Source organism: Urtica dioica, chromosome 3 (assembly GCF_054948205.1).
Source record: "Urtica dioica subsp. dioica isolate 48M chromosome 3, U.dioica_male_clone48M_v1_H2, whole genome shotgun sequence".
Lineage (NCBI taxonomy): Eukaryota > Viridiplantae > Streptophyta > Magnoliopsida > Rosales > Urticaceae > Urtica > Urtica dioica.
In genome coordinates, this window is record NC_142758.1 from 43,285,676 (window position 1) to 43,297,758 (window position 12,083).

The 12,083-nt window shown below is 39.1% G+C and overlaps 1 protein-coding gene across 1 annotated transcript; it reads left to right on the forward strand.

Moving 5' to 3' along the window:
• Positions 1–2,080: 2,080 nt before the first annotated feature.
• Positions 2,081–3,317, forward strand: LOC149402958 (F-box/kelch-repeat protein At3g23880-like). The gene is made up of 2 exons (XM_089608576.1): positions 2,081–2,303; positions 2,401–3,317. Exons 1-2 carry the CDS (start codon positions 2,081–2,083, stop codon positions 3,315–3,317), a joined length of 1,140 nt encoding a protein of 379 aa, XP_089464702.1.
• Positions 3,318–12,083: the final 8,766 nt, after the last annotated feature.

A 12,083-nucleotide genomic window follows, 5' to 3' on the forward strand; every position in this document is an offset into this window, starting at 1 on the left:
TCAATGCATAGCATTGAGTCTTTCTTATTGGGCAGTTTTCACTCGAAATTCACTAGGCCAAGTTAATTTCCGACTTTGTTATCCCAAATTGCAATAAATTTCAGAATCTTTTAACATGCATTATATAGCCAGGATCAAAAGGTACGAGGGGGCATATTATGCATGCGTGGCAGCAAATTTTAAAAATAACATGGGATAATTTTAAAATATTCTTGTAAACATGAACATTAGTCAGAGCTGTAGACGGTGCAGGTCAGGGCGAAGTCTGATTAGGCTAATGGCAATCTGAACTGAAACCACCGGTTCAGATCAATTGTAAGGAAAATGGTTCGGGGACAAGAAAAAATGGAGAAAAAAAAATCAGTCGGGGGTAGAGAAATGAAATCGACGAAGGAATCGGTCGGCACACACTAGGGTCACCTTAGGGGACCAAAATCCTTATCCAAACTTTGTTGTAAATGTTTATTTTATTTTTCATTCCCCAAGAGTGTGGAACTACTGTAATTTCACTTATTTCACGCAACTATTGTGTTTCTTGTAACACACTCTAAACATTAATTTCTCATTCACTTAGTTTCGATCTTAAATAAATAACTGATCTTATACCTCTCGTAATGAGGAATACAGATTTGTTAAAACTTTTCAGTTTCGATGATTGGATCCCACTCGAATATTTGTCACAAATCAATCATTACAATGATATTAATATAATAAATCTACTCCTTCCCTTTAAAAAAAAATATAACAAATCAATCAATATTTATATAAAAAACAGAATATTTAATTTAATTTTTTTTCCTTAAACCGACCACTAAATTAGGAAAGGATAAATCGAGAATCCTGTTGAGCCGATTTCTCGTCCCGACAATCTATACAAAGATTATTTAAATATGACTTCGTATATTTATTTTTGAGAGGGAAGTGTCTTAGAATCCGATTATGAAGATTAAACCGAGATCCGAAAGAAATTTATAAATGATATCAAATATAGAAAAGAAACAAGCGAAATAAGATTTCTTTATTGATGTTCGAACGTAAACAATATTAAATAAAAGGGAATGAACAGAAAATCCAAACAATGATAACAAGTCAAGATACAATTATATATGCTTCTTTTTAGAAAATCAGTAGTCATAAAATGAAGATGGAGCAGGCTTTTATAGCTAGGTCGCCGATTGTCCTTCTTTAGATCGTCACAATTGTATGAGCAGGATCGGTCTTCAGTCCACCAATCTTGTATCCGTCCTCATCTCTAGGCGATTTGACCGTTTCATAGAGAAGGTGGATCGCGCAAACCATTTGGCGGGATCGTCTAGGAACGTCTACGGGCCTGGGTTGAATTGGGCTTCGGTCTTTAGCAAGGAATTCCTCGCTATTGTCTTGGGCCGATCTTCGCCTGCGCCTGGGGTTTTTAGGCCGAACTGGGCTTTGGGCCGAACTAGCGATCATCTTGAGTCTTTTTGGACCGAACTAGCTTTGGGCCTAGTTTGGTCCAACTCGCGTGGTGGAAGGGGACGATATCCACTCCCACAAATCCTACATGCTGAAAATCTTGCCACATCACCAATATGGCTATTTTACTAAACTTTCAAAAACATTGGCTAAATAAAATCAACATATTTCAAGTAGCTTAATTACTTATATTTTTCTAATATAATTTGAATTAACCTAGTATAAATGAGAGATTTTCAAACGATAGAATGGAAGAAAATGTAACTTCATTAGTTGTATAGACACTGTTGAGTTTTCCTAATATCAATAACTTTCCATAAAAAAAAAAAAATAAAAAAAAAAAAAAAAGGTTCTATCTAACTACTTACGGAAATTCGAGGCCTTGTAACAAAAAAAAAAGAAAACAAAAAAAACAAACCCGAGGCCTGTAACTTTTAATATTAAATTTGTTTAAAAAGCCTGTTGCCATATTTACTTTGTCCGTATATGTAAGTGCGTTGGAATTTTAAAGTCGGATTAGGAGTCTTCATCCGTCTTTAAATAGTTTAGTGTCGCCTGTACATCAGGGCTTCTACTTTGAATTATCTCTTACTTAAACAACTAAATAATCTACGCAATTAATATAAACATGAAGAGGAGATTCTCTTTCTCCGGGTATTATCTTCCAGAAGAATTGCACGAAGAGATTCTGTTAAAGTTGCCGGTGAAATCCCTGGTCCGATTCAGAAGCGTTTGCGAGTCATGGAACTCTCTCATAACCAGCAAGAAGTTTGTCAACGATCACCTTCAAGCCAACAACCGCAAAAGCAACGCAGCTTTCTCCGATAACAACGAAGCTCCTCTGGTCTTAGGTATATACCTGAAGAAGAAAAAAACATCAGTTAATTAAAAATAAAATTTATCGTTAGAGCGAAGGTTGATAAAATCTCATCCTGTGTTTGGTTTTAGCCGTGAAGGACAGGTGTAAAAAGCAACCAGAAGTTTCTCTGCTCGAAACCATGACCTTGCGAGGAATCTACACGCCGAGAGTACTAAAAGCCGAAGAAGAAGGGATTAACAACGTATTGTTCAGTTCTCAGTGCCACGGCATCGTCTGCATCGTCATCGGGCTGTGGTTCTCCGGAGAGCGAGTGTTCTTCTACAACCCGGCGCTAAGAGAGCATGAGTGTTTCGAGACCCCGTCCACGTACCCCAATTACATGTTCTTCAGCTACGCCTTCGGGTACGACCCCGAGACCGACGACTACAAGTTCATCAGGATATCAATGAGCTCCGACAAGTCCAAGGTCGAGGTGTACTCTCTACGCACCGGCCGCCGGAGAGAATTCGAGATCGGATACGTCAAGACCGAAGAATCTGGGACGTACGTGAAGGGCCGTTGCTACTGGATCGATCACGGGACGAAGAGCCTCCTCTCGTTCTGCACGAGCGATGAGCGCTTCGTCAGCCTCGACTTTCCGTCCTCGATCCGCTGGGATTCCAATTATGGCCCGTTTGTGATGGCCCGGGGCGAGTCTCTTGCGTGCGTCACGGACTCTTTCGAGGTGTGGGTTTTGGACGGAGACGGTGGTGGTGGTTGGGCTAAGAAGTTCAATATCGACGTGCCGTGGATGGGATTCCTTTCGCCATCGACGTTTTGGAAAGAAGACGAGGTGTTGGTGAGGATGAAGGAGAGGGTTACGGGTGAGTGGGGTTCCGCGGCGTACAACCTCCGCACCAAACAGTTCCGGAAACTTCCGGTTCGGGGAGCCTTGTGTTTCTATGTGTATGTTGAGAGTCTTGTTTCCGTCAAGGCTACGGATAACAACAATACAATGTGTTGTTGGAGGACGCCGAAAGAGAAGAAGTGCAAAATAGAGAAATAATAAGATTTAGTAACATGTTCGTGAATAAATTCATGTATGATCAAAACCAAGCACCAAGTAAAATTAAACCACTCATGGTGAAATTAATTGATTGGTTATGACTATGAAGACCTTAAAACGATGATGCACCAAGGGTATTTTGAAAATTTCAGGTTTGTCTGTTATATCTAATATGTTTCAAAGTTACAAATAAAAATCTATTTCATATATTTTTGACGACAAGAGATTGGATGAGAAAAAAAACATTTTTTTTAAAATAAAAATATATATTAAAAATATATTTGATAACTACATAAGAAAATTATATATGAAAATTTTATAATAAAAATAAATATATAAGAAGATTTTATGAGACTTTGAGTAGTGGAAGAGAGTACGAGAAGATTGCATTGTGAGATGTGAACAAATGATGTGAAATAATATGATATTTATAGGAGAATGAAAATGATGGATTAAAAATTAAATAAAAAATTATTCAGCTTCCAAAGTTACATTCATCCAGGTTTATTTATCGCCAGTGGATTTACAAATGTCACAAATCCAATGGCCGAGTTCTTTTTCTTTTAAATTAAAAATATTAAAATCAGAAGTCAAATAATAAGTGGAACACATGGAAGGAAAGACTTCCAAAGGATTTACACTGGCTTCCATGCTCTATCACGTGTCCAACGGAAAGAAATCCTTTCATTCACGCGTCCCTAAAAGTTTACAAATCAGCCTCACTTGAATTTTTTATTTCAAATTAGCTCCCATGATTTTTTTTTCCAAATTTGCCCCCATGGTAAGCTTTTCTAGATCCGTCACTGGCCGGAAGGATGAAATTTTTCAACCCTCTTCCACACCATAAGCCCGGGTTTAATCGAAAATCAGCTAATTGCAACAAATACTAGTTTGAATTTTTCACATTTGATTCTGCAACATTTCCTTTCAGTATATAAATTGATATAAAAACACAAATCTAGTATGTCTAATTGGTATTTTACAAGTCCAACCAACATGTAATATTTTAAAAATTTTGACATTGCTGCGCTACAGAATTTAGTATGCTTTTCTTATTGTGAAAATTAGTTCTTGCCTCAGTGCGGATGATGTTAATAATTAATACGTGCTATACTTTTACTTTGTTAACCCCTCGAAATTTCAATGCATATATATAAATACATTATTTACATAATATATATATAAATATGGGATGGTGTTGAGGTTTTAAGACTATCACTAACCCACTTCAGTATAGAGTTAGAAGTGAAAAAATAGAGTTGGATATGCTTTAACCCAACCCATTTTCTTACTTTATTATGAATATGGAGGGTGAATATATATATATATATATTACAATTTGGTATGAACATTATATTTTAATGAAAAAATCATTTTATAATTTTAATTTGGTATGAACATTGATCAAAAGTCTTTAAAGTACATAACAAGCATATAAATTACAAAAAGTTAAATTGCTGAACAATAATATGTTACAAAGTCGAGGGCAAATTACAAAAGGATAGACATAAGTAATATCTAGTATTTAGGAAAGTAGGGTTCCTCATCATTAAAAATATTTTAAATTACAAAAATATTACTTTGTATTTATTGGAGAGTCACATAATTATTATAAATTTATATAATATGTAAGAACTTATATAAAAGATACAAAATAAATATATTTGGACTATAATGTAATAATTAAGAAGTTAAAATTATTAAAATATTAGAGAAAATAGGTGTTATGATTTGTTGGTGTAAAAAATGAGGTAATGTGTTGGAGATGAAATACTGTTTGAAGTAGCATATAAACAATATTTTGGAATCCAATAAATTGCATGTATGGAGTTTTGGATTAGAGATGATCTAAAGGAGGATTTATTTTTCTATTTTTCATTCGTTTCTAAATTGGAAACATATAGAATTTCATATTTAAGATATTTATAAGAATTTGTTCTTGCCCAGTGATGTGAACTTGTCGGAGGAATTCGTTGGAGTTTAAATTTGAGCGGATATCGTCTATCGAAAGGTTTGGTTATAGATGAAGCTTTCGTGCTCGAAACCTTCGAATTAGGATGGATCGAATGATGCCACGATGAGTTGCGGACTTTCCATCTATAAATCGGACGAATGCCACAAGAACTAAGCATAAATTCTTGATAAGTTCTAAAATAAAGAGAATCCTCTCTAAAACACACAAACTTTATATTACTTTGCCAAGATGCTCATATACATGAGCTTACAAGCCTATATATAGTCTAGATAATAACCTTTAGACACAAACTTTACATATTCTAATTCAACGGCTTTAAAACCACTTGAATGAAAAAAAAACATAACCGCAAATAAATAAATAACCATAACTCAAATAAGAAAATAAAATCACCTACTAATGAAAATTAAAAGCTAGAGGTTATAAAAACAAGTAAAAAGAAATGTCCAAATTTGTTGATGAGTTCATTGGCCTTTCTTCACATTAGATGCTTGTGATGTCCTCATCACTCGGTGTTATTTTAAGATGTTCACCAGAGCCGCTGCTAGGAAACTTTTCGGGAATATCCGTTTGTAAAGGTAATAGGCATTTAGAGATCACCTCAATTCCCGGGTTGGTTGATATACTACTCTGATTTTCCGGGAATTTTTTTTCTTTTTCATTTTCAACTCGTTTCTAAATAGGAAATAAATAGGATTTCTTTGTTAGTCTCATCATTTTTCACTTTTTCCCGACAAAAGCTTAAAAACAATAAAATTACCAAGCTATGATGTTCCGAGAGAATTGGGGAACAAATACTGTAAAAGTTGCCGGTGAAATCATTGGTCAATTAAAAGCTAGAGGTTATAAAAACAAGTAAAAAGAAATGTCCAAATTTGTTGATGAGTTCATTGGCCTTTCTTCACATTAGATGCTTGTGATGTCCTCATCACTCGGTGTTATTTTAAGATGTTCACCAGAGCCGCTGCTAGGAAACTTTTCGGGAATATCCGTTTGTAAAGGTAATAGGCATTTAGAGATCACCTCAATTCCCGGGTTGGTTGATATACTACTCTGATTTTCCGGGAATTTTTTTTCTTTTTCATTTTCAACTCGTTTCTAAATAGGAAATAAATAGGATTTCTTTGTTAGTCTCGTCATTTTTCACTTTTTTCCCGACAAAAGCTTAAAAACAACGAAATTACCAAGCTATGATGTTCCGAGAGAATTGGGGAACAAATACTGTAAAAGTTGCCGGTGAAATCATTGGTCCGATTCAGAAGCGTTTGCAAGTCATGGAAATCTCTAATCACCTGCCAGATATTAGTCAACGATTACCTTCAAGACAACAGAAGAAACACTGTTAAAAGGCTTAACCAAATGTTCCTCTTCAATCTTGAACGATTGGTACTTTAAGAGACATCTCAGCGATTATACAACGACCGTCGAAGAAATCTACGCATTGAAGATACCAGAAAACGAAGTAGAAAGATCCAACGTGTTCCACTATCACTACCACGGCATCGTTTTCCGAGTCGTTTTTAACTTTAAGCTTGTACGTTGAGAGTCTTGTTAGTGATATTTGACGTCCGATCTCTACACAAATTGCATAAATTGTGAAGTGTGAGTTTGCAGAGTTCAGCTCTAGCGGGAGAGTTTGTGCCTAGTTTGTTATTTCCATTTTTAGTAAATTAAACAGCGCGAGTTTTTAGGTAAATCCACAATGAGTAATTCAGTAATATTGTCATTGTATCCTCTAACTATGTTAGATCTAGAGAGTGTTTGGATAGAAGAACGAGAAGAAGAAGATCTCAATTCATACCGACAATATTCAAAGTGTACAGAGTATATAAGCTAGATCTAGGAAAAGTAAACGACATAGAGAAATGAGCGACAAGAATAAAGAAACGACACGTCGTATGCTAATAATACTCTAACAGCCCCCCTCAAGCTAGTGTTGAGAGAGAATCAACACGAAGCTTGGAACGCAAGGCAGGAAACTGATGACTCGATATTGGCTTAGTGAGCACGTCAGCAGTTTGATCGATAGCGGGAACATGACGGACATCCACAAGACGATGCAGAACTTTTTCCCGTACAAAATACAGATCAATTTCGATGTGCATCGTCCGGGCATGGAGGACCGGATTTTCTGCAAGAAGAACGGCGCTGAGATTGTCACACCACAGGACAGGACGATGATGAGGAACATGATTGAGTTCACGGAGAAGAGAGCTAATCCACGTCACTTCAGAGACAAGACACGCTAGGCTCCGAAACTCGGCTTCAGCAGAGGAACAAGAAATGGTGTGCTGTTTGCGTGAGGACCAAGCAATCAGATTCGAGCCCAAAAAGACACACACACCCGACGTGGACTTGCGATCATCGCCATCCGAGGCCCAATCAGCGTCACTGAACCCAACCAGAGAGAGATCAGCAACAGGTTGGCGCCGAATATGAAGTCCAAAGTCCAAGGTACCCGCTACGTAGCGCATAATTCATTTCACAGCGCGCCAGTGATCAGCAAGGGGCCGTTGCATGAACTAACAGACTTTATTGACAGCAAAGCTCAGTTCAGGACGTGTAATGGTCAGGTACCGCAACGCACAAACGACACTGCGATATAGCTGAGGATCCTCAACTTCAGGGCTACCGAAAGCAGACAATTGAGTGGATGAGGCCATGGGAGAGGCAATGCCATTAGCAGTGTGCATATTGACACGAGTGAGCAGGTCAACTGCATACTTCTTCTGTGAGAGTAGAAAACCAGTGCTAACATGGTGCACTTGGATTCCCAGAAAGTAATCAAGGTCACCGAGGTCTTTCAACTTGAACTGAGTGTCCAAATGATGAACTAGAACGTCTAGCGATCTTGCCTCGCTCTGATAACTAGAATATCATCAACGTACACCAAGACAAACTAAGTTAGAGATGCAGTGACTTTGATGAAGAGGGACTGATCGGACTTGGCAGAACAAAACCCAGCTGCAAGCAGTACTTGCTGAAGTTTGTCAAACCAGGCCCGTGGCGTCTGTTTGAGCCCATACAGTGACTTGTGCAGTTTGCAAACCAGATTTGGAGAGGACCTGTCAGTGAACCCATCAGGCTGGTTAGATAAATTTCCTCCTTCAAGTCACCATTAAGGAACGCGTTATTCACGTCAAGTTGACGGATTGACCAGCCGCGAGCAAGAGCAAGAGTTAGCACAACTCGAATCGTGGTTTGCTTCACTACTAGGCTGAAGGTTTCATGATAGTCAAAACCAGCCACCTGCTTGAAACCTTTGGCCACAAACCTTGCTTTGTGCTTGTTCAGAGTTCCATCCGAGTTTCGTTTGAGTTTAAACACCCACTTGCTACCAATGGCCTTGCGATTTGGAGGAAGAGGAACCAAGCTCCAAGTTCCATTCCTCATTAGTGCCAGATACTCATCGGTCATAGCTTGTTTCCATGCTTCAGATGTCAGAGCCTCAGCTACTGATTCAGGTTCTTTGCTAGCTATAAATGCCTTTGGCTTAGAAATACCATTCTTGCTACGAGTGACCATGTGATGAGTAGATGTGGGAGCAACATCAGGTGAAATGATGTGTTCAGGAGCTGGAATAGGGTCAGGGACAGGGATGGGGTCAGGGACAGGGAAAAGGTCAGGGAGTTCAAGACCAGGGTCATTAGGGTAAGGAATGAGGCGATTATGTGGTTGGACTGGTGCTGTGGTAGGATCAGAAGAAAGACTGACCAGTGGCGATGGTAGGGACTGGGGTGAGAGAGATGCAGTGGGAGTGTCTGTGGGGAATAGAGTAGGATAGGGGAACACACCTTCATTGAAGACAACATCCCTAGAAATGTAAATCCTCCCTAACTTGGCCAGACATTTGTAACCTTTATGATTTATGTTGTAGCCTAAGAAAACACATGGCTGAGACCTGAAATCAAGTTTATGTGAGTTGTAAGGTCTGGTATTAGGATAACACGCACAACCAAAAACTTTGAGCTGCATATATATAGGTTTGACTTTATATAGGATCTCTAGAGGTGTTGAAAATGACAGGGTAGGAGTGGGGAGTCGGTTGATGATGAACACGGCTGTCCTGAATGCTTCATCCCAGTATGACAATGGCATGGAGGCTTGAGCAAGTAGTGTAAGTCCAGACTCCACAATGTGCTGATGTTTCCTCTCAGCCAGACCATTCTGCTGGTGGCTGTGAGGACATGAGACCCTATGAGTGATGCATTGGGAAGTAAGGAATGCTGAGAGTGACCTGTACTCTCCACCCCAATCAGATTGTACCGCCAAGATCTTATGACCAAGTTGGAGTTCCACATGTTTTTGAAACAGTTTGAATGTAGGAAGTGCCTCAGATTTGTTTCTCAAGAGGTATATCCATGTAAACCGTGAGAAGGCATCAACAAAATGAATGTAATAGCGATAACCACTTATGGATGGGTGTGGTGATGGGCCCCATAAATCTGTATGAACTAGTTGGAGGGGCTTAGTGTAAGTTGTTATGGACGATGGAAAAGGTAGTTTGTGAATTTTGCCTAAACAACAGGATTTGCACATAGAAAAAGGATTTTTTATTGACATTTGAAACATTACAGTGATTTAAGACAATTTTCACAACTTTCTCTGAGGGATGAGCTAATCGGTTATGCCATAGTTCAAAAACATTAGTACTACTTGGTTTAACACTGGATACATGAGTAGAAAACATAGACTTGGGAATGGTAACACATGACTTATCAGCTAAGGAAGGTTGAGTACACGCCCGTAGAGGTAGTTGACTTCTATCAAACACATAGAGACCATTTAGGAGGTGTCCTTGGAGAAGAATTTGCTTAGAAACCTGGTCCTTCACAAAACACAAGGTAGGGTGAAATTCAAAAAACACATGATTATCATTGGCAAACTTAGACACACTCAACAGGTTTTTGGTGATATTAGGTACATGTAAGAGTTTATCTAGGATGAGTGTTTTGTGGTTATTAGGTGAGGAAAAGGAAGAGGTTCCTATATGTGAGATTTTGAGGCCCATACCATTTCCGATGAGAACTTTCTCATTGCCGGTGAACTCTTGCTTCTGCATCAGATTGTCTTCATTGGAGGTGATGTGGTTTGTGGCTCCTGAGTCTGGATACCAGTTGACATCATTGACGCTTGAGGGAGTTGCAATCAAGGCTGAAGGTGAGATGTCAGGCTGATACGAGTCGAATAGCATGTCTAATCCCATGTTATACTGATGGACATCAAAAGGATCCTCTTAAGCAAGCTCAGCAAAATGACCTTGAGCATCATGTCCCTCATGCAACTGAGCAGGTCCAGAGAAGGACTGATCAAAGCGATAGAATCACTGCGTGACTAGATGACCTGTTTTACCACACAGCTGACATTGCACGCGACCTTGGCCATAAGCAGCTCGTCCTCTTGGACCAGGAGGTTTGTTGAAGCCACGACCAGCGCTGTAACCTCCAGTAGTGCTAAGCGATCCACGATTGTAATTCTGACCACCACGATAGGAGAATGAGCCTCCTCTAGCCATCGAGACACCACCAGAGTAGGTACTAGATCCACGACCTCGATTCCAATTAGCTTGAGGACTGTAGTTTGCCAGGTTTGCTACTGGAGTGTCTTGGAGGTTAATCGCACTGAATTTTCTCTCAATTCTGCTTTCTTGAGTGAGAAGCAGAGATTCGATTTCCACTACAGTGAGAGTTTCAGCACGAGTATCCATATTCATGATAAAATTCTCATATTCCTCAGGTAATCCACGATAGATGTACTCAATGTGATCTTTAGGCTTAGTCTCTTCACCAACCATAGCCAGAAGGTCTACAAGGTTTCTGATCTTGAGTAGATACTCATCAATCGACAACGCACCTTTCTTCGTGTTATTCAGTTGTGTCTTGAACTGAGAGACTTTCGCGTGGATCTGAGAAGCGAAATAGATCCTCAAGGTGCTCCAGATTTGAGCAGAGGTCTCGCATGAGACCATTCTCGAGAGAAGACTGTCGTTCATCGAAGCCATTAGCCAAGAGAAGATGAGTTGGTCTTGTCGATCCCAAGCGACGAAGGCAGGGTTAACCACTCCATTTTCGCGATTGCGCTCCGAAGTAAACTCAGGCGGAGGAATTACTTCAGTCGAAAGAAATCGCTGAAGATTGTGACCACGGAGATGAGCTAAAACTTGTTTACGCCACACGATGAAGTTGTTTCCATCGAGTTTGAATGAGATTGGGTGAGAAAAGGTGATGAACTAGATAGCATTTCCAGGATCCATTTGAGTTCGGAAAAAAAATGGAGATGCAGAGATCGGAGAAGAAGAAGATCACCGATGAAGATGAAGCGAGAGATCGGAGAAGAAGAAGATCACCGATCTGAGAGCTTGACGATTTTTAGGTCACGAGAATCGCTGCTCTGATACCATGTTAGATCTAGAGAGTGTTTGGATAGAAGAACGAGAAGAAGGAGATCTCAATTCATACCGCCAATATTCAAAGTGTACAGAGTATATAAGCTAGATCTAGGAAAAGTAAACGACATAGAGAAATGAGCGACAAGAATAAAGAAACGACACGTCGTATGCTAATAATACTCTAACAAACTAAATAGAAGGCGAAATAGAGCAAAATCTGAAAGAAGCTAAAGAGTGAGAAACATTGTTCCAAGTTCTTTTTTATTTTGCATTGAAGTACTGCTTGTTATTCTCATTAGAAACTTGCTTGTGGTATTTAGCTCACATATTTTTTTTTTTAAATAAACTTGGACAATACCATGAAAAAAATTTGAATCTCCGGCTGTGGAACAGAGTGGTAGCG